This window comes from Anomaloglossus baeobatrachus, chromosome 8 (assembly GCF_048569485.1).
Source record: "Anomaloglossus baeobatrachus isolate aAnoBae1 chromosome 8, aAnoBae1.hap1, whole genome shotgun sequence".
NCBI classification, from domain to species: Eukaryota; Metazoa; Chordata; class Amphibia; order Anura; family Aromobatidae; genus Anomaloglossus; species Anomaloglossus baeobatrachus.
In genome coordinates this window covers 62,123,122-62,146,200 of record NC_134360.1, presented here as the reverse complement: position 1 = coordinate 62,146,200, position 23,079 = coordinate 62,123,122, and the positions used below count along the sequence as shown (strand labels likewise).

The 23,079-nt window shown below is 48.9% G+C and overlaps 1 protein-coding gene across 1 annotated transcript in view; it reads left to right on the top strand.

Moving 5' to 3' along the window:
* The window catches only part of GGA1 (golgi associated, gamma adaptin ear containing, ARF binding protein 1), a 111,399-nt gene extending 88,870 nt beyond the window's left edge, over positions 1-22,529 (top strand). The window contains exons 12-17 of the mRNA XM_075321726.1: positions 10,895-10,956; positions 14,681-14,829; positions 16,872-17,056; positions 17,959-18,128; positions 18,207-18,317; positions 18,462-22,529. Of these exons, the coding sequence (XP_075177841.1) occupies positions 10,895-10,956; positions 14,681-14,829; positions 16,872-17,056; positions 17,959-18,128; positions 18,207-18,317; positions 18,462-18,572 (788 nt within the window). The 3' untranslated portion in view covers positions 18,573-22,529. The remainder of the gene's footprint in view (positions 1-10,894; positions 10,957-14,680; positions 14,830-16,871; positions 17,057-17,958; positions 18,129-18,206; positions 18,318-18,461) is intronic.
* Positions 22,530-23,079: the final 550 nt, after the last annotated feature.

Below are 23,079 nucleotides of genomic sequence, written 5' to 3'. Positions count from 1 at the left end.
AGTATACCTTGCCTAAGAGAACAAGGAGTGTGTTCCTTAACCACTCCAGTTTTCAGGCCACTGTGACCAAGCCCAGAGCCTGTCTTGACAGACGCTTCCCAAAGCGTGGTTCTGATGACCGTTTTCCGTTTCCACCAGAGGTGGTCAAGGAGTGGGCTCATTCACCAAAGGTAGACCCTCCGGTGTCTAGATTCTCAGCCCGGAAAGTTGTATCAGTGGCTGATGGCAACTCTCTTAAGGATCCCACTGACCGCCAGGTTGACCTTCTGGCCAAATCTGTATTTGAGGCGGCAGGGGCCTCGTTCTCCCCATCTTTTGCAGCAGTGTGGGCTTTCAAAGCCATCTCTGCTTCTCTAGAGGAGATGCATTCCCTCACCAGGGACTCTATGCCCGAGATGGTTGCCTTAACTTCCAGGCTTCAGCCTTTTCATCCTATGCCATGTCTGGCGGGAGGCTCCGCACTGCGGTGGCTTCGGCCAATCCTCTCGCTATCCACAGGATCTTGTGGCTTCGAGAGTGGAAGGCAGACGCTTCTTCAAAGAAGTACCTTGCTGGGCTCCCATTTGCTGGGCCCAGGCTGTTCGGTGAACAACTGGATGAAATTATTCAGGAAGCTACTGGCAGGAAGAGTACTTCCATGCCACAAACCTAATCCAGGAACCTGTCCAGGGCAGGAACAAGTCGAGGTTTCGTTCCTTTCGTTCCTCCAACTGGTCGTTCTCTAAGCCCTCGTCCACTAACTCGGCCAAGAACCAAAACTGGCGCACGAAGCCGCGTCCTCAGAAGACCGCAGGAGCTGCTGCCACTAAGGCAACCTCCTCTTGACTATCTGGCCGCGCCAGCAGCGTCCTTGGTCGGTGGCAGGTCCTCCCGCTTGGCGACATGTGGTTTCAACAGGTCTCCGTTCAGTGGGTACGGGATATCATCTCCCACGGCTACAGGATAGAATTCTATCCAGCCCACCAAACAGATTTTTCTTCATCGTTCCTTATGGGAGACCCAGACCATGGGTGTATAGCTTCTGCCTCCGGAGGACACACAAAGTACTACACTAAAAAGTGTAGCTCCTCCCTCCGAGCATATACACCCCCTGGATGACCATATCCAGCCAGTTTAATGCTTTGTGTTCCAGGAGGTCACACACACATGCATTCTCATCTGATTTTTGATTTTAAAGATTTGGAAGAAAAGCGGGTCCAAGCTGGACTCCCGGCATGTCCCTTCTCACCCCACTGTGTCGGTGGTGCTGTTATGGTTGATTTTACAAGGCTGGAGCCTTACATGCTGCGCTCCTTCGCCATCCCTTGGGCTCTGGCTTGAAGTGGGAGCCATCACGGTTCTCACTGCTTTGCAGGAGACCGGTCTCCATCCGCAGCCCTTTTCAGGTCCCTGCCTGGACGGAGTGCTCATCCCTCAGGGACTTGGCCCTGCGTCTCATAAGCTAAGTATTGAGACGTTATTCAGGGGTCCCTTGTGCATTTATTGAGGGGAGAGTGTGTTTTGTAACTTGTATGTGTTTTCCGGCCGGTTCTCTGGGTTTTTCCTGAGAACCGCGCCGGGGGTGCCTGCTTGTCGGCCGCATGTAGAAATTTAGGCCCCGGCTTCGGCTGCGGCCTACTTTCGGTTTCACTGCCCCTGCATGTCAGTCATGCAGGGGAACAGTGCGGCGCCGCCCACCGGCCGTGCAGCATAGGGGAGGACACTCCTTCCTAAGGAGATGTTTCCCTCCCCTGTATCTCTCCTTGGCCCTCCGGTTCCTGCTCTTGGACCTAGCCCCACCCCCCCTCCTCACTCAGGCGCCATTTTCTCAGCGTTTTCATGCTGATCGGCGCTGGCTGCAGCTGCTCTGCAAACTGTCTGGGGGTCCAAGCTGTGGAACCGGAGGGCACACAAATCGGTCTGGTAAGCCACAACCTCTGGTTGTGGACTTTTTTATACACTCTCTGGGGGGAATTCTGAAGGAGTGTGTTCTTACTGCAGAGCCCCCACCTCAGCAGCATGTCTGTCACTAGGAGCAAGGCTGCAAATCTATACGCTATATGCACTGCATGTAAGCTCATACTGCCTGAACCGAGCACATATCCACATTGTGATGCCTGCTCTAACATGGTGGTGCCTCAGCCTAGAGTCTCCCCAGTGGTCCCTCCGGCTGCTCCGGCCCCGGTGGCTGAACCCCCGGCTTGGGTAGCATCGTTTTCTAATGCTATCTCCCAGTCCTTTGCCGACTCCATGGGACAGCTATCCCAGACTCTGCTGACCATGCATCAGTCCCCTTCTCAGGGCGCCTCTGCTGCTCCGGCTCGCTCTGCAGAGCTCACAGGGGATTTTTCATCTGTTCCCAGACCCCGTCCTCCTAAACGGAGACGCAGGGACTCTTCTCCTTCCTCGTCCCACGGCTCTGATTCACGTGTTGAATCACAGGGCGAGGAGGATGCCTTTACTGTGGGCTCGGACGCTACCTCTATGTACCCCATTGATCTAACCGAAGGTGATGCGGATGTTCGTGATTTAATTGCGTCCATTAATTCCGTACTGAACCTCAATCCACCAGTGTCAGAGGAACAAGCCTCTCTGGTAGAAAAGCATCAGTTTACCTCACTTAAGAGAGCAAGGAGTATGTTTTTTAACCACTCCAGTTTTCAGGCCACTGTGACCAAACCCAGGGCCTGTCCTGACAAACGCTTTCCAAAGCGTAGTTCTGATGACCGTTTTCCCTTTCCACCAGAGGTGGTCAAGGAGTGGGCTCATTCACCTAAGGTGGATCCTCCGGTGTCTAGAATCTCAGCCCGGACAGTTGTATCTGTGGCGGATGGCACCTCACTTAAGGATTCCACTGACCGCCAGGTTGACCTGCTGGCCAAACCTGTATATGAAGCGGCAGGGGCCTCGTTCCCCCCGTCTTTTGCAGCAGTGTGGGCTCTTAAGGCCGTCTCTGCTTCTCTGGCGGAGATGCATTCCCTCACCAGGGACTCTATGCCCGAACTGGTTGCCTTAACTTCCCAGGCTTCGGCTTTTTCATCCTATGCCATGTCTGCCATTCTGGAGGCTTCTCACCGCACGGCGGTGGCTTCCGCTAATTCCCTCGCGATCCGCAGGATCTTGTGGCTGCGAGAGTGGAAAGCAGACGCTTCTTCCAAGAAGTACCTTGCTGGGCTCCCTTTTGCTGGGTCCCGGCTGTTCGGTGAACAACTGGATGAAATTATTAAGGAAGCTACTGGCGGGAAGAGTACTTCCTTGCCACAAACTAAAACCAGGAAACCTGTCCAGGGCAGGAACCAGTCGAGGTTTCGTTCCTTTCGTTCCTCTAACTGGTCATCCTCTAAGCCCTCAGCCTCGTCCACTAACTCAGCCAAGGATCGAAAAACCAGCTGGCGCACGAAACCGCGTCCCCAGAAGATCGGAGGAGCCGCTGCCACTAAGGCAGCCTCCTCTTGACTATCTGGCCGCGCCAGCAACGTCCTTAGTCGGTGGCAGGCTCTCCCACTTTGGCGACGTGTGGTTTCAACACGTCTCCGATCAGTGGGTGCGGGATATCATCTCCCACGGCTACAGGATAGAATTCTCTTCCAGCCCGCCAAACAGATTTTTTCTGTCCACTCCCCCCTGCTCCAAGGCCGCCGCCTTCTCTCAGGGCGTGGCATCCTTGCAGGCCAACGGAGTAATTGTACCGGTTCCCGCCCGGGAACGGTTCAGAGGTTTCTACTCAAATCTCTTCCTAGTCCCCAAGAAGGACGGTTCCTTCCGGCCCATCCTGGATCTCAAGCTTCTCAACAAGCATGTTCAGGTGCGGCACTTTCGCATGGAATCTCTGCGTTCAGTCATTGCCTCAATGACCCAAGGAGATTTTCTAGCATCCATCGACATCAGAGATGCCTATCTCCATGTGCCAATTGCAGTTTCTCACCAGCGTTGGCTACGTTTTGCAATCGGAGAGGAACATTTCCAATTCGTGGCTCTCCCCTTAGGGTTAGCCACGGCCCCTCGGGTATTCACCAAGGTCATGGCAGCAGTGGTTGCGGTTCTGCATCTCCAGGGGTTGGCAGTGATCCCTTACCTGGACGACCTTCTAGTCAAGGCTTCATCCAGTGCAGACTGTCAGCGGAGTGTCTCGCTCACTCTCGCCACGCTTGTTCAATTCGGGTGGCTTGTCAATCTGCCCAAGTCCACTCTGACCCCGACACAGAAACTCACGTACCTAGGGATGCAATTTGAGACTCTGCCGGCACTTGTGAGGCTGCCCTTAGTCAAACAGCAGTCCCTTCATCTGGCGGTGCGCTCTCTGTTGAGGCCCCGCCGTCATTCCATCAGGCACCTTATGCAGGTGCTGGGTCAGATGGTGGCGTCAATGGAAGCGGTTCCCTTTGCCCAGTTCCATCTGCGTCCTCTGCAGCTGGACATTCTCCGCTGTTGGGACAAGCGGACCTCTTCCTTGCACAGGCTAGTGGCTCTGTCGCCACAGACCAGGAGCTCTCTTCAGTGGTGGCTTCAGCCCCTCTCTCTGTCCCAGGGACGCTCCTTTCTGATCCCGTCCTGGGTGATTCTCACCACGGATGCCAGTCTATCCGGCTGGGGAGCAGTATTTCTCCACCACCGAGCACAGGGCACTTGGACTCCGTCCGAATCAGCCCTCTCGATCAATGTGCTGGAAATCAGAGCTGTGCTCCTAGCTCTCGTAGCCTTTCACCACCTGTTGGCGGGCAAGCACATTCGAGTCCAGTCAGACAACGCGACAGCGGTTGCCTACATCAATCACCAGGGCGGGACTCGCAGCTGCCTGGCAATGTTGGAGGTTCAACGCATCCTTCAGTGGACAGAGGACTCCAAGTCCACCATATCCGCAGTCCACATCCCAGGTGTAGAAAACTGGGAGGCAGATTATCTCAGCCGTCAAACCGTAGACAACGGCGAGTGGGCCCTGCATTCGGCAGTATTCCGGTCAATCTGCCGCAAGTGGGGCACTCTGGAAGTGGACCTAATGGCATCCCGGCACAACAACAAGGTTCCGGTTTACGTGGCTCGCTCCCACGATCCTCAGGCCGTGGCAGCGGACGCGCTGGTTCAGGATTGGTCCCAGTTCCGTCTGGCTTACGTGTTTCCCCCTCTAGCTCTCTTGCCCAGGGTCCTGCGCAAGATCAGGATGGAGGGCCGTCGGGTCATAATCATTGCTCCAGACTGGCCCAGGCGAGCTTGGTACCCAGACCTGCTCCGTCTGTCCGTAGAGGTGCCGTGGCATCTCCCGGACCGCCCAGACCTTCTCTCTCAAGGTCCGTTTTTCCGCCAGAATTCTGCGGCTCTCAGATTGACGGCGTGGCTCTTGAGTCCTGGATCCTGACGGCTTCCGGCATTCCTTCTGAAGTCATCTCCACTATGACTCAGGCTCGGAAGTCTTCCTCGGCCAAGATTTACCACAGGACTTGGAGGATTTTCCTGTCCTGGTGTCGCTCTTCCGGCCATGCTCCTTGGCCTTTTTCCTTGCCGACCATCCTGTCTTTTCTACAGTCCGGTCTGCAGCTAGGACTATCCCTCAATTCCCTCAAGGGACAGGTCTCGGCGCTGTCAGTGTTGTTCCAGCGGCGTATCGCCCGACTGGCCCAGGTGCGCACCTTCATGCAGGGCGCATCTCACATCATTCCGCCATACCGGCGGCCTTTGGATCCCTGGGACCTTAATCTGGTCCTCACGGCCTTACAGAAACCCCCATTTGAACCTCTTAAGGAGGTTCCCTTGTTTCGACTTTCACAGAAGGTGGTCTTTCTGGTGGCCATAACTTCTCTCAGGAGAGTTTCGGATTTGGCTGCGCTCTCTTCGGAGTCACCCTTTTTGGTTTTTCACCAAGACAAGGTGGTCCTCCATCCGACTCCGGACTTTCTCCCTAAGGTGGTGTCTCCTTTCCACCTTAACCAGGACATTTCATTGCCTTCCCTTTTGTCCGGCCCCTGTGCATCGCTTTGAGAAAGCGCTGCATACTCTGGATCTGGTGCGGGCGCTCCGGATCTATGTGTCTCGCACCGCTGCTCTTAGGCGGTGCACCTCTCTTTTTGTGCTGACCACAGGTCAGCGCAAGGGTCTCTCTGCTTCTAAACCGACCCTAGCTCGTTGGATTAGGTCGGCCATCTCCGATGCCTACCAATGTACTCAGGTGCCTCCCCCGCCGGGGATTAAGGCGCACTCGACCAGAGCTGTCTGTGCCTCTTGGGCTTTCAGGCACCAGGCTACGGCTCAGCAAGTCTGTCAGGCTGCCACTTGGTCTAGTCTGCACACCTTTTCGAAGCACTATCAAGTGCATGCTCATGCTTCGGCAGATGCGAGCTTGGGCAGACGCATCCTTCAGGCGGCTGTCGCCCATTTGTGAAGTTAGGTTTTGCCTACTTCTCAGTTTTCTGTTTATTTCCCACCCATGGACTGCTTTGAGACGTCCCATGGTCTGGGTCTCCCATAAGGAACGATGAAGAAAAAGAGAATTTTGTTTACTTACCGTAAATTCTTTTTCTTATAGTTCCGACATGGGAGACCCAGCACCCTCCCTGTTGCCTGTTGGCAGTTCTTGTTCCGTGTGTTTTCACCGGCTGTTGTTGTAGACAGAGGTTCCGGTTGTTCCGGGTTTTACTCTATCTCTACTTGTGGGTGGATGTCCTCCTTCAGCTTTTGCACTAAACTGGCTGGATATGGTCATCCAGGGGGTGTATATGCTCGGAGGGAGGAGCTACACTTTTTAGTGTAGTACTTTGTGTCTCCTCCGGAGGCAGAAGCTGTACACCCCATGGTCTGGGTCTCCCATGTCGAAACTATAAGAAAAAGAATTTACGGTAAGTAAACAAAATTCTTTTTTCTGTCAACTCCCCCCTGCTTCAAGGCCGCCGCCTTTTCTCAGGCCGTGGCATCCTTGCAGGCCAACGGAGTAATTGTACCGGTTCCCGCCTGGGAACGGTTCAGAGGTTTCTACTCAAATCTCTTCCTAGTCCCCTAAAGGGACGGTTCCTTCCGCCCCATCCTGGATCTCAAGCTTCTCAACAAGCATGTTCAGGTGCGGCATTTTCGCATGGAGTCTCTGCGATCAGTCATTGCCTCAATGACCCAAGGAGATTCCTTGCATCCTCGACGTCAGAGATGTCGATCTGCATGTGCCAATTGCAGTTTCACACCAGCGTTGGCTACATTTTGCAATCAGAGAGGAACATTTCCGATTGTGGCTCTTCCCTTTTGGGTTAGCCACGGCCCCTCGAGTATTCATCAGGGTCATGACAGCTGTGGTTGCGGTTCTGCACCCCCAAGGGTTGGCATCCCTTTTTCCTGGACGGCATTCTAGTCAAGGCTTCATCCAGTGCAGACCGTCAGCGGAGTGCTTCGCTCACTCTCGCCACTCTAGTCCAATTCGGGTGGCTTGTTTTTTTCCCCAAGTCCACTCTGACTCCGACCCAAAAGCTCACGTACCTAGGGATGCAATTCGAGACTCTGCCGGCACTTGTGAAGCTGCCCTTAGTCAAACAGCAGTCCCTTCACTAGCGGTGCGCTCTTTGCTGAGGCCCCGCCGTCATTCCATCGGGCACCTAATGCAGGTGCTGGGTCAGATGGTGGCGTCAGTGGAAGCGGTTTCCTTGCACAGGTTAGTGGCTCTGTCGCCACAGACCAGGGACTCCCTTCAGTGGTGGCTTCGGCCCCTCTCTCTTCAGGGACGCTCCTTCCTGGCCCCGTCCTGGGTGATCCTCACCACGGATGCCAGTCTATCCGGCTGGGGAGCAGTTCTCCACCACAGAGCGCAGGGCACTTGGACTCCGTCCGAATCATCCCTTTCGATCAATGTGCTGGTAATCAGAGCTGTGCTTCTAGCTCTCTTGGCCTTTCACCAAGTTGGCGGGCAAGCACATTCGAGTCCAGTCAGACAACGCCACAGCGGTTGCCTACATCAGCCACCAGGGCGGGACACTCACCGCCTGACAATGTTGGAGGTTCAACGCATCCTTCAATGGATGGAAGACTCCAAGTCCACCATATCCGCAGTCCACAGCCCAGGCATGGAAAGCTGGGAGGCATCAGCCGTCATACCGTGGACAACGGCAAGCGGACTCTGCATTCGGCAGTGTTTCGGTCACTCTGCCGCAAGTGGGGCACTCCGGAAGTGGATCTTCGCCCCCACGATCCTCAGACCTTTGCAGCGGACGCGCTGGTTCAAGATTGGTCCCAGTTTCGTCTGTCTTACGTGTTTCCCCCTTTAGTTCTTGTCCAGAGTCCTGCGCAAGATCAGAATGGGGGGCCGTCCGGTCATTCTCATTGCTCCTGACTGGCCCAGGCGAGCTTGGTACCCAGACCTGCTCCATCTGTCCGTAGAGGCGCCGTGGCATCTCCCGGACCGTCCAGACCTTCTCTCACAAGGTCCGTTTTTCCGCCAGAATTCTGCGGCTCTCAGATTGACGGCGTGGTTCTTGAGTCCTGGATCTTGACGACTTCTGGTATCCCTCCTGAAGTCATCTCCACTATGACTCTGGCTCGGAAGTATTCCTTGGCCAGGATCTATCACAGGACCTGGAGAATTTTCCTGTCCTGGTGTCGCCCTTCCGGCCATGCGTCTTGGCCTTTTTTCCTTGCCGACCCTCCCGTCCTTTCTACAGTCCGGTCTACAGCTAGGACTATCCCTCAAGGGACAGGTCTCGGCTCTGTCAGTGTTCCAGCGGCGTATTGCCCGGCTGGCTCAGGTGCGCTCCTTCATGCAGGGCGCATCCCACATCATTCCGCCTTACCGGCGGCCTTTGGATCCCTGGGACCTTGATCTGGTCCTCATGGCTTCCCAGAAACCCCCCTTTAGCCTCTTACGGAGGTTTCTTTGTCTTGTCTTTCACAGACAGTGGTCTTCTAGTAGCCATAGCTTCCCTCAGGGGAGTCTCTGCTTTGGCTGCGCTCTCTTCGGAGTCACCTTTTTTGGTTTTTCATCAAGACAAGGTGGTTCTCCGTCCGACTCCGGACTTTCTCCTTAAGGCGGTTTCTCCTTTCCACCTTAACCAGGATATTTCCCGGCCTTCCTTTTGTCCGGCTCCTGTTCATCGCTTTGAAAAAGCGTTGCATACTCTGGATCTGGTGCGGGCGCTCCGGATCTATGTGTCTCGCACCGCTGTTCTTGGGCGGTGCACCTCTCGTTTTGTGCTGACCACAGGTCAGCGTCAGGGCCTCTCGGCTTCTAAGCCGACCCTAGCTCGTTGGATTGGGTCGGCCATTTCCAATGCCTACCAGTGTACTCGAGTGCCTCCCCCGCGGGGATCAAGGCACACTCGACCAGAGCTGTCGGTGCCTCTTCGGTTTCAGGCACCAGGCTACGGCTTAGCAGGTCTGTCAGACTGCCACTTGGACTGGTCTGCATGCCTTTTCGAAGCACTGCCAAGTGCATGCTCATACTTCGGCAGATGAGAGCTTGGGCAGACGCACCCTTCAGGCGGCTGTCGCCCATTTGCGAAGTTAGGTTTCGCCTACTTCTCAGTTTTCTGTTTATTCCCACCCATGGACTGCTTTGAGACGTCCCATGGTCTGGGTCTCCCATAAGGAACGATGAAGAAAAAGAGAATTTTGTTTACTTACCGTAAATTCTTTTTCTTATAGTTCCGACATGGGAGACCCAGCACCCTCCCTGTTGCCTGTTGGCAGTTCTTGTTCCGTGTGTTTTCACCGGCTATTGTTGTAGACAGAGGTTCCGGTTGTTCCGGGTTTTACTTTATCTCTACTTGTGGGTGGATGTCCTCCTTCAGCTGTTGCACTAAACTGGCTGGATATCGTCATCCAGGGGGTGTATATGCTCGGAGGGAGGAGCTACACTTTTTAGTGTAGTACTTTGTGTGTCCTCCGGAGGCAGAAGCTATACACCCATGGTCTGGGTCTCCCAATGCGGAACTATAAGAAAAAGAATTTACGGTAAGTAAACAAAATTCTCTTTTTTTTTTTTTATTAAACAAAATAAATATCAAATATAATCATGTCATCACACTGCATATACTCCTGTATATATACACACACACTGCACATACACATGGAAAAAGACACACTCCACATATATACATGTACATACATACAGAAATACACAAGCCGACCAAAAATCCTGTAAAATCATGCTAGGGCTCATTTTTGGGGTAGGTCTTATTTTCTGGGAAACACGGTACGAGAGATGTGTCTGATAAGACTATGTTTTTTGGAAACTACTTCGAGGAGCACAGAAAGCAACACAGTGCTGAAATCAGGGTCTTTGCCCCCTATTGCACTGCTCTTACATCAGGCAGCATGAACCTGGATATATCCTAGTAAGGTCTGGGCTGAAACATAACAGAGGATAAATGTATGGCAGAGATTAGGACCTGAAGCATCCTGTCTGCCCCGCTGACTTATCTATATTAGAGAATGTTTGCATTCACCATCATGCATCAGTTCTACTTTGTTTTTCTATATATATATACAGTGAGCCAATCCTCTTTTTTTTGTATCTGCAAATGTGTCACTAAATTACAGCGCGTAGACATTTTACTTGCCAAGGCATTATTCATGGCCAATCATCAATGTATTCATACATTTCCATTAAGAGTTACAGAGGAGTGGCGCAGCACCAAGTTCTATAAAAAGCGGCTCTGGAATTGGTGCGGCAAGTCTTAACTAAAGCCGACTTCTCAGGAAAGCAGCCAGCTCCTACGAAAATAGCAATCACAAAACTAAATCACTAGCAAATCAATGAGCTCCTTTCCTGGATTACAGCTGCTGTAGTGGAGGGACAAGACGTCTTGGCTTTAAATCCATAGAAAGCCTTATGAGCTTGGTGAGTGAAGTGGCACATGATATCCGAGTTTTGGCATCATGGATGATTGGTAGTAATCTGTAGAAAGAAGTCACTGACTGTCATTTACCTTTCTGCATTATCTAATCCTAGGATTAAACGACCCTGTTCCCCCTGCACAGACTCGGGAAGCTTCGTCGTGGAATAGCTTTCAGGTAATCATTATAGTTTTAGTTCTATAGTGCCAACATGTTCCGCAGCACTTTTACAATTTAGAGGGGCCTTGTACAATCAATATGAGACACTACAGAGTAACACATACCATATTTTTCGGATTATAAAAATTTGGGAGGAAAGTGAAGCTCAAGATCTCATCTGTGCACGTGCCACCTTTGGTCCATTAATCTCCCAGCAGTGAACTTAAGGAAAATGGTACCCGGATGTGGCGCATGCGCAGATGACATTTCAACTTGTCATTGAGCCAAGAGCTCAATGTGCGCATGCGCCGGCTCACCACCCTCAGACCCTGTCCACCTGCCCCAAACCCTGCCCATCTGCCTCAAACCCTGCCCACCCGCCCCAGCCCAGCTGCCCCAGCACCGCTGACAGTTTCTGGGACACTCACCAGCTGCACCGCCCGCAGCATCCACCACCGCCCCTGCCTCCTGTGTCGCCACTACACCATTGCTACCGCCCCCTCTGGTAAGACACCACCGGATTCTAAGATGGACCCCCTTTTTTTTTACCCTTTTTTTTTTTTTTCCTCTATTGTTGGGGTGCGTCTTATAATCCGAAAAATATGACGATACTTCAAGACATACTAGAAGAAGTGAGGATATTGCTCACAAGCTTACAATCTATCACAAAATAGGGGGACACAAAAGGCAACAAAGTTCTTGTTATTTATGGTACAGAATAATTAGGGTATTCATTTAATGCTGCATCAATGGGTCATCAGTATACAGATAGAGTGCTATCAAGTACATGGAGGGTGTGGAAACAGAGGAGGGAAGAAAGAACGGGGAATACCTAGATTAGTAAGGTGAGGTGATGGGCCTCTCTAGACAGGCCCCTCTAATGAAATTTGTTTTTTATTAGAGCAAGGTTAGAACAGTAGATAGTGGGAATTACCTCAATTGTCTGAAGTAGTGCATTCCAGAGATCTGGTACAGCACAAGAGAAGTCCTGGAGTCGGAAGTTGGAAATTCAGCTTATAAAGGAAGTCAGTCTTAAATCATTAGCAGAATGCAGAGGAGGGGTACAGTGGTAGACAGAGATGAGGGAGATGTAGGGCGGTGCAGCACTATGAGGAGCTCTGTGGTGATAGTGATACATTCATGATGTACTTTGTAGCAGATGGGTAACCAGTGCAATGACTGTCACAGGTGGCTGCATCGGTGTAGCAGCTGGACAAAAACATGACCCCAGCTGCCTCAGTGAGGCTAGATTGTAGAGGGGAGGGTTTGGGCTAAAAGAGAGACAGATTAATAGATCATTGCAGTAGTACAAGTGAGAATGTAGAAGAGTGACAGTTTGTTTGCAGCGTGAAAGGTAAAGAAAAGTCAAATTCTTGAGATGTTTTTAAGGTGCAGTTGACCTGAGTGAGTATTCAGATATAAGTGGTAAAGGAAAGATCTGAGTTAAACATAATCCTAAAACAGCGGCTGTGTAGCTAGTTGAACCACACACCGAATTTCCAATATGGGGTTTAGGTAGGTTAGTAGAGGGGGGAAATGCAAGTTCAGTTTTGGAAGTATTTTGTTTTAGCTAGAGGGAGGACATGATGTTAGAGACAGCAAACCGACAATCCCTGGTATTTTGTAGTAATGCAGGGGTGATGTCAGGAGCAGAAGTGTAGAATAGGGTGTCATCAGCATAGAGATTGTGCTGAAAATCTGCTGATGGATTATCCAGTAGCAGTGGCGTATAGAGAAAAAAGGAGGGGACTTTGGACTGAACCCCGAGGAACCCTGACAGTAATGTGAGGCCTAGGACCAAACCCTGAAAACCGCCAGACAGTAAGAGGAGGGAGAGTAGGACCAAACCCTTAGGAATCCTGACAGTAAGGGGGAGGCCTAGGACTTAACCCTGAAGAACCCCCGAGAGTAAGAGGAGGGAACCTAGGAGTGAACTCTGAGGAGTTTCAACAGTAAGAGGAGGGAATCTAGGGCTTAACCCTGAGGAACCCCAACAATAAGAGAAGGCCTAAGACTGAACCCCAAGGAATTCTAACAGTAAGAGGAAGGAACCTAGGGACTGAACCCTGACGAACCCCGACAGTAGGAAGAGGGGGCCTGGGACTGAAACCTAAGGAAAAAAGACAGTAAGAGGAGGAGGCCTAGGACTGAGCTATGATTAACCCCAACAGTAAGAGGAGGGGGCTAGGACTGAACTCTGAGGAACCCCAAGAATAAGAGGAAGGAACCTAGGGACTGAACCCTGAGGAACCCCGACAGTAAGAAGAGGGGGCCTAGGACTGAACCCTTAGGAACCTTCACAGTAAGAGAAGGTGGCCTAGGACTGAACCCTGAAGAAAAAGGACAGTAAGAGGAGGAGGCCTAGGACTGCGCTCTGATTAACCACAACAGTAAAAGGAGGGGGCTAGGACTGAACTCTGAGGAACCCCAAGAATAAGAGGAAGGAACCTAGGGACTGAACCCTGAGGAACCCTGACAGTAAGAAGAGGGGGCCTAGGACTGAACCCTGAGGAACCTTCACAGTAAGAGAAGGTGGCCTAGGACTGGACCCTGAAGAAAAAGGACAGTAAGAGGAGGAGGCCTAGGACTGAGCTCTGATTAACCCCAACAATAAGAGGAGGAGACCTAGGACTGAACTCTGAGGAATCCCGACAGTAAGAGGTGAGGGCCTAGGATGGAACCCTGAGGAATTCCGACAGTAAGAGGTCGGGGCCTAGGTCTGAAGTCTGAGGAACACCCACGTAAATGGGGAAGAAGAGGAAAAAAAATAGCTGGTAAACAATAGACTGTAGGAAAGTCAGAAGGAAAATCAAGAGATTGCAGTGTATAGTGAGGATGAGCTTGTGACCCACAGCGTCAGGTGCTGCAGAGAGATCCAGGAGAATCAGTAGAGAGCTGTGACCAGTAAATTTAGCAGTTAGCAGATCATTAGAGACTTTAGTAAGGGCAGTTTCTATAGAATGTAAAGAGCGGAATCCGGATTGTAAAGGGTCAAGAAGATCGTTATCTGAGAGTCAGCGGATTAGGCGAAAGTGGAAGAAGCAGTTCTGGAGTTGAGATGAAGGGGAGATTAGAGACCGGTCTGTAGTTAGCTGCACAGCTCTAATTGAGGGATGTGTTTTTAGTACAGAGAGTTTTTTTTTTTAACTTTGTTTTATTAACAATTTCAAACAGTACAGAGATTTTGACTGCATTTTTTGAAGGAGGAAAGATACCAGAAGAAAGAGAGGGCTAATATATTTTGGGTAAGTGAGTAGTCGCAACCGGAGAAAGAGACGAGAGGAGTTGAGAGGAAATAGGATGTCTGGTAGTGGGACAAGAAGAAGCAAGGCGCTTGGTAACGACTTCTTCTGTAACCGGCTCAAAGACAGAAAATGAAATTGATGAAGTGCGGAAGAGAAGAGGATGCATAATATTAGGTGATTGGGAGAAATTACCTCTCGGATATAATGACAGGATAATAATAAGCACAAGTCAGTACACAGACAGCCGCGTCGTGTTCACACCGGCAGACAATTGTTCTTGGCCTAAGCACACATTTTCATGGCCTTGCATGTATATGCTGGGAGACGGTGATTTACTATGGAACTATTGGGATCTTCCAGTGTATTTCTTCTGAATCTTCTGATATTTCTGTGCTGAATGGATCTATCACTGTAGTCACTTCTTGTTTTGTGACTTTCGAAATGATCACTCTTTGCAGGGTAGACCATTATTATTCCATAATTTTGATATTTTTCAGTCTTCAGAACCAAACAATGAAGCTGCTGAGAAGGTCACATCCACTGTGCAGACTGCAGCACCGTCTAACAAAGCTTTAGAGGAGCTAGACCTGCTGGGAAAGACACTCCTGCAACAATCCTTGCCGCCCAATGCCCTGCACATGCCCTGGTGAGATTCTCCCTTACGTAATGGCTACTTCTATCCTGATCGACTCCTCGTGGGCAGGGTTGGGTTTCTCTGTGTGTGTCAGCAAGTTACTCACTTGGTCTTTACTATTTTACATGTCGTATGTCATATATGTAAAAATGTGTCCAGGATGTTCCAACAGTGGGAGAAGGGAGGAATAAATATGGAGAGAAGTGAATAAATGGGGGGGGGGGCATTTAGTTTTCTACAATTCTTTAAGAAGGCTTAAAAGCTGGTAAGCATGAGTGAGTCAACGCTGAAGTGATTGACTGACCTTAAGTGAGGCTTTACTAATGCTCTATAAAGCAAGTAATGTCTCCCTATACATAATATTTCCTTAGTCTGTCATCTACACATACATCCATGCACCCCTCTCTGCTAGTGGTTCCCCCACTTTTAAACCACACACACAGAAACCTGCAGATTATTTATTAGTACCCAGATAGAGAACTTTGCCAGATGAATGGCCCGAAACCTCTGTGTAGGCCAGCTTGCCGTTTATGCTTATTTGTTAGATTTCTGCTTGTGTCCACCATTCTGGACAACATCACCACACATGCGAAAGCTTGAACTTGATGGACTTGTCTTCTTTCGATCTTAAATCTACAAGGAAACTTTCAGCAAATGTATAGAATTACACTACTCACAATAAGTTAGGGATATTTGGCTTTCAGGTGCAATTTATGTAAAACGTTCACGCTACAGTGATATTTTATCATGAAGGTAAAGTATTTAAGTAGAAATATGCAATTGTGATTTCCTCATCTCAAGCATTTTTTTTTTAAACAAAAGCCAACAATAGTGGTGGGTATACCTGTGGAGGTAATGTCATTGAGTTTCTGGAGTACAGAGTTACAGCCTCTTCACGGCGACTCAGCTGATGACACAGGTTTTTTATGGGATTCAGGTCTGGAGAACGAGCAGTCCGCTCCAGTTGAGGTTCCCTAGTCTCCAGCAACCGTTCCCTAATGATGTGACCTCAAAGAGCTGGAGTATTGTCATCCATGAAGATTAAATTTGGCCGGTGCTGTTCATGTAGAGGAACAATGACTGGATTAATAATGTTATTCCAGTAGTAGGGGGCTGTCACTGTACCATTCACAAAGTGTAGGGCAGTTCTGTTTTGAGACACACCTGCCCACACTGTAATACCACCACCACCAAAGATTCATCTGGTGACAGCAATGGCTGATACTTAGCGCTGTCCTTGATGTCTCCAGCATAAATGGTGGCCATCAATTCTGCTCAGCATGTATCGATTTTTATCAGTGAACAGCGCTGGGGCCCACTGAACTTTCGTCCACGAAGATGATGGCACATGTGCCTAGTGGTTTGGTGAGGTACCCCTGCAGGTCATCTAGCATGCAGACCACTCTGATGTAAATGGTTTTGAATGGTCTGATGTGACACTTGAGTGCCTCCCACCTACCTTAAATGTGCCTGGATTTGTGTAGCATTCATCTTCTGGTTCTGAAGTGCATTATTCACAATGAAACCGTCATCAGTGTGAGATGTCTAAAGGATGTCCACTTCTCTGCGTTTCCTTGACTCTTCCAGTCTCTCTGTATGTCTGTTGCAACTGGCTGATGACACTCTGTGACACTCTAAGCTCAGTGGCCACTTTTGTCTGAGAACATCCTGCTTGAAGCCTCACAATGGCAAGCTACTGCTGATCAATTGTTAGGTGTCATCTTGGTCTAATGATTTCAAAATGTGAACAGCGTGATGAGAAGGACTGTTTAATACCAATTCCAATTGAACCACGAAATTGGGTGATTCATGATCAAATACCTGTGTCAGATTTGCAATTAAGAGAACAGCAAGTTGTGGAAAAATTACTGAAACATTGAACATGTGAGGTCAAAAGATTGGAGGTCGTCACATAAGGTTCACCTCAAAAGAATTGAGTGCATTTTAGATCATTGTGAAATTTAACCCGAAAGACAAATATCCCTAACTTTTTGTGTGTAGTATATGTGAACTTACGAGGTATCCCATCACACTTATGATTTGTCTCTTTTCAGGGAAAAGATCCAGCAGAAGCCTACTTTACGAGATCTACAGAGTAAAGCTCCTCCATCTGCACCGCAGTCTCAACAGCCCTCTGCACTGGGAGATCTGACGTTCACTGCTCCAGACCAGCCGTCACCCGCAAAATCAGAAGCCTCCCTTAATGCTGTCACTGTGCCTCTGGAGTCTATCAAACCGAGTACGGATCAGTAAGCGGTAGAGCAGGGATATCATCAATTATTTTTTCAATTTATGCTATTTAATGGGATATATCTAGACATTCTAGTGGGGACATTCCTGCTCAGGACCTCTCATCTGCTAGATGGCATGCTTTTTCCTCTGGTGGACATTCGTGATAACGTCTGCCTTTCAGTACATTTTTTCAGATAAAATCAGTTATTTGATGCCGATGTCATAGCCTATGGGCCACATGTGGTCCCTTGGACTGTAATTTGCGCAGGGCACATGAGCTACTGAAATATCCCTGTGGCAGCATTGATCAGATCAGCCCAAAGGGAGGAGTTCACTGGTGCTCCTTAATGATCTTACGCTGGAGCACATAGTAGAGTGTAGTGTAGCAAAAGCGTCTCTTTCATTTACTATTGGTCTAAAACTTACAGGCAGGTGGTCGCAACCTACCTGCCTATTGTACCCGATGACCGCTTCTTCCGGTAATTCAACTGCTCTACAGCAACAGAGCATCTCTTTCTCTTCCGCTCTGCTCTGTCAATAGGGCATGAATGTCGATGTCATGCTAATTGACAACCAGCTCTCTGCAGTTTGACTGCCGGCTCCCCACTGCCTATCAGCATGCCATTGGTAGTCATGCCTTGGAACAGTTGGAACAGAGCAGAAGAGAAGTCACTGCTTTGTTGATGTGACGTCAATGGAAGTTGATGAATCTCTGGCCTTAGTGGTCTACAACCATTCTCTGTGCGGCCCATTTATCTAGCTGAGTTTGAGACCCCTGCCTTAGTCCATGGTGGCAGCTTTTACACGGAAGGGCTTGTCTGTAACTTTGTGACATATCCGTTTGCAATTTTCTCTGTTTTTGTTTTTTTTCTCCTTGCACACTTGTTGCCTATTTTTTCTTGTTTGCAGGTAGCATCCTCCCAGTCACTGTGTACGACCAACGTAGTTTCCGGGTGCTCTTCCACTTTGCTCAGGGCGCTCCAGCAGGGAGACCGGATGTCCTGGTGGTTGTGATCTCCATGTTGAGTACAGCGCCACTCCCTGTCACTGGAATAAGTTTTCAGGCCGCTGTTCCTAAGGTTGGATGGGATACCTCAAAAATCATTGTTGCGTCACACAAACCTTGTTTCACATCTAACAACGCTCTATTCTTATAGACCATGAGGGTAAAGTTGCAGCCGGCGTCTGGCACTGAACTTCCGGCATTCAACCCAATCCTGCCTCCATCTGCTGTCACTCAGGTGCTGCTGCTGGCCAATCCCGCACAGGTATAATGCTGTCACTGCCAGGTACTAAGTGCCGGCACTGAGATACAGACCACCATTGCGTACTTAAATCGTCTCATATCATTTGTGTTGTGCATAACCAGTTATTGGATTTGGACCTTTCCATTTTGCTTTCTTCTCACGCAGGAAAAGGTTCGCTTACGATACAAACTGACCTATAGCCAAGGCGAGGAAAGCTTTGATGAAATGGGAGATGTGGAAGACTTTCCTCCTGTGGAGAAGTGGGGAAATCTTTAGGATATGTCTGGAAGAAAATTGACGGGGAAATGATGATGGCCGGAGCCCCAACATGAACTGCACTACTATCAATCTTTCTGACTTGATTGGCTGTCCTTTATTGTCCCCTTCTTGCTGTTACACAGACCCCCGGGGACGTTGTCAGATTTCAGTCTTTACCCCCTCTTATTCTTTTGCCTCTTTTGCCTCTATCTGTTCTGGAGCAGGCCTTCATGTTATGGGGTAAATCTCAGCTGTTCCTGCCGTGTACAGTAACTGAGCTCAGCCATTGCCACATCCTCACCCTCCCGCTATGTGTTAATTGTCTTTGTCTAATATACTTCTGATTTCTATGATTTTTGTGAAATCTGCAGACGATCTTGTCGAATGTTGGTCTCCTAGTTTTATTCTCACTTATCGCATGCGGCAGGATTCATGTAGCTAAACAGCCTTGACATAAACTTCATGTGTGATGTGGCAGTATGCCTCTAAATCTCTGCCTTCCTATCGCCTTGTGGAATCTATTGCCACTTTTTTTTAGTTACAAACCCTTCACCAAAAGGGAGTGACAACTTCTGACCTATCGAGCTCTGTGTATGCCGGACCCTTTCGGTGAACCCTGTAAGGTAATGAGCTGAAGGAGGATATAGATGTCAGACCCTCCCGACCCCATGCTGATGGTCACCATGAAATCCGAGAAGCTCGAACCATCGACCCTAAATGACTAAGCCCTGCCGGCATTGCCCCGTGGCACTACATGTGGCCATAGCAGTGAAGGTCACTTATATTTACAGTATAAATGTAAGCGAAGTTTGCATCTAATTTCGGTTTCACCTACACATTTCCTCGCTGTTGTAACAGCCTGCAGTATCCTGTGTTCAGTCTCAGCCGGCTCCATGTGGTCTTATGAAATGACTCTTGTGGCTTCTGTCTGCTGCTGCAGTGTGCTGACCACTTCCTTCATCCACTGAGTCACAAGCTGCTCACTTCCCTTCTGTGACTCCAAACCACTTGCACATAAATGAAGATCGATGTGGTGCAAGCTCAATATTCACTTTATATTTACTGCAGCTCAGCCTCCTGAGGCTATGTGATGGGAAATAAATATTTGATCCCTTGCTGATTTTGTAAGTTTGCCCACTGACAAAGACATGAACAGTCTATAATTGTAAGGGTAAGTTAATTTTAACAGTGAGAGAATATCCAAAATAAAATCCAGAAAAATCACATCATTTAAATTTATTTGCATTTTGCAGAGAGAAATAAGTATTTGATCCCTTTGGCAAACAAGACTTAATACTTGCTGGCAAAACCCTTGGCAAGCACAGCAGTCAGATGTTTTTTTGTAGTTGATGAGGTTTGCACATGTCAGGAGAATTTTGCTCCCCTCCTCTTTGCAGATCATCTCTAAATCCTTAAGATTTTGAACCTGTTGGCTGGCAACTCAGAACTTCAGCTCCCTCCATATGTTTTCTATGGGATTAAGGTCTGGAGACTGGCTAGGCCACTCCATGACCTTAATGGGCTTCTTTTTGAGCCACTCCTTTGTTGCCTTGGCTGTATGTTTTGGGTTATTGTCGTACCAGAAGACCCAGCCACGACCCATTTTTCATGTCCTGGCGGAAGGAAGGAGGTTGTCACTCAAGATTTTACGGTACATGGTTCCATCCATTGTTCCACTGATGCAGTGAAGTAGTCCTGTGCCCTTAGCAAAGAAACACCCCCCAAACATAATGTTTCCACCTTCATGTTTGACAGTGGGGATGGTGTTCTTTGGGTCATAGGCAGCATTTCTCTTCCTCCAGACATGGCGAGTTAAGGCCAAAGAGCTCAATTTTTGTCTCATCTGACCACAGCACCTTCTCCCAATCACTCTCAGAATCATCCAGGTGTTCATTGGCAAACTTCAGACGGGCCGGCTGCACATTTGCTTTCTTGAGCAGTGGGACTTTGCGGGCACTGCATGATTTTAATCCATTACAATGTAATGTATTACCAATGGTTTTCTTGGTGACATTGGTCCGAGTTGCCTTTAGATCATTAACAAGTTGTAGGCTAATATCTTACCTTCCTCGTGATCCTGGATACCCCAGAAGGTGAGATATTGGATGGAGCCCTAGAACGATGTCAATTAAGATGCTATTTCTTCAATTTTCTTACTATTGCATCAAGAGTTGTCTCCTTCTCACCCAGCGTCTTACTTATGGTTTTGTAGCCCATGCCAGCCTTGTTACAGGTCTATGATCTTGGCCCTGACATCCTTAGAAAGCTCTTTGGTCTTGCCCATGTTGTAGAAGTTAGAGTGTGACTGATTAATTGAGTCTGTGGACAGGAGTCTTTTATACAGGTGACAATGTAACACAGCTGTCTTTAATGCAGGTAACAAATTGACTAGGAGCTTTTCTCTGCAAATTGCAAATAAATTTATATAATTTAGACAATGTGATTTTCTGGATTTTATTGGATTTTCTATCTTTGCTAACATTAACCTATTCTTAAAATTACAGACTGTTCATGTCTTTGTCAGTGGGCAAACTTACAGAATCAGCATAGGATCAAATACTAATTTCCCACACTGCATTTGTACCCAAACCACAGTCTTATCCTCACCCTCTGTTCCTAGTGCCGGCCTGGCCTTGTGAGGCTATGTATTGGGAATTATGACTGTTCCCAACGATGGCCAGGTCCCCACCTTCTGTCTCTAGTGCCGGCCCAGCCTTGTGAGGCTATATAATGGGTTTTATGTCTGTCCCCAACCACAGTCCTATCCTCGCTCTCTATCCCTAGTGCCGGCTCAGCCTTGTGAGGCTATATAATGGGTTTTATGTCTGTCCCCAACCACAGTCCTATCCTCGCTCTCTATCCCTAGTGCCGGCTCAGCCTTGTGAGGCTATATAATATGATTTATGTCTGTACCCAAGCACAGTCCTATCTTCACCCTCTGTCCCTAGTTCCAGCTTGGCCTTGTGAGGCTATGTATATGATTTATCTCTGTCCCCAACCACGGTCCTATCCTCACTCTCTGTCCTTAGTTCCGGCCTGGCCTTGTGAGGCCATGATTTATGTCGGTACCCAACCACGGTCTTATCTTCACCCTCTGTCCCTAGTTCCGGCCTGGCCTTGTGAGGCTATGTAATGGGTTTCATGTCTGTCCCCAACCACGGTCCTATCTTCACCCTCTGTCCCTAGTTCCGGTCTGGCCTTGTGAGGCTATGTAATGGGTTTCATGTCTGTCCCCAACTACGGTCCTATCTTCACCTTCTGTCCCTTGTTCGGGCCCGGCCTTGTGAGGCTATGTAATGGGTTTCATGTTTGTCCCCAACCATGGTCCTGTCCTCACTCACTGTCCTTAGTGCCGGTTTGGCCTTGTGAGGCTTTGTAATGGGTTTTATGTCTGTCCCCAACCACGGTCCTATCCTCACTCTCTGTCCTTAGTTCCGGCCTGGCCTTGTGAGGCTATGTATTGGGAGTTATGACTGTTCCCAACTATGGGCAGATCCCCACCCTCTGTCCCTAGCACCGGCCCGACCACGTCAGCCCAGGCAGATGTGCAGGCCTAACTGCCACATACTGCATAAATATTCTGGCCATTATTGCTGTTATTTGTCAAATTATCTTCCTCTGTGTTGCTGTAATGCAGAATAATGGGGAAGTTATTGGCATCTTCAGCTGTGGTTTAATAATCTTATGGATTTGAAATATCTTTACAATAAAATTAATTTTCTTCCAATATCAGAAGATTTTCTGATCGCCAATTCAGTGGCTTAATTCTGGAGTTTATGGAGGCCATGTTTTCTGTAGTCTGTCCACCATGTCCTGTATGCCACATGCACTTCTCACTAGGACTCCACTTACACATATGGAGTACATGTGGTTTTAGAGGTTAACATAGCAGCGAGCTCTGCTTTACATGCAAAGTCTGAGATCTGGAACAGTGTCTTTACTACTGAATGTAATAAAGGAAGCAATTACAATGTGGGTTTCTGTATAGTGATAACTTTTTGGTAACAAGATCTGTCAGCACTAATTTTCACGAAAAAGCAGTATTTTAAATGTGGCTTATCTGGACAGGTTTTCCTACTTTACACTATATAATTTGGTGCAAAAAGCGTCTTCATGCCGAGAAAAACTTACAACTCCACTTAGACATGACAAGTGTAGAGACGAAGTAAAGAAGTGTCAAACGTTCCACTTGAAAAACAATTGATTTTTCTAAGGGAAGAGTCCATTAAGTAACTGTATTGTAATGCTTGCCCCTACCTTATGAGATTGTATGGACGGAAGGGTAGTCAGGGGAGCCAGGGTCTGGTAACATGAGATCACGTATAATCATAAGGGGTAAACAGAGACGTAGTCAGGGCACAATCCGAGGGTCATAATACCAGAAGGGCACGTAGTAGTAAAAAGAAGCAAGCAAAGACATAGATAACGGTCCGGGGTCCAAGACAGGAATGCACGACAGGAATATGGAGCGGGCAGATGGACGTTCAATAACAGTCCGGGGTTAGAATACCAAGATCGGAATACA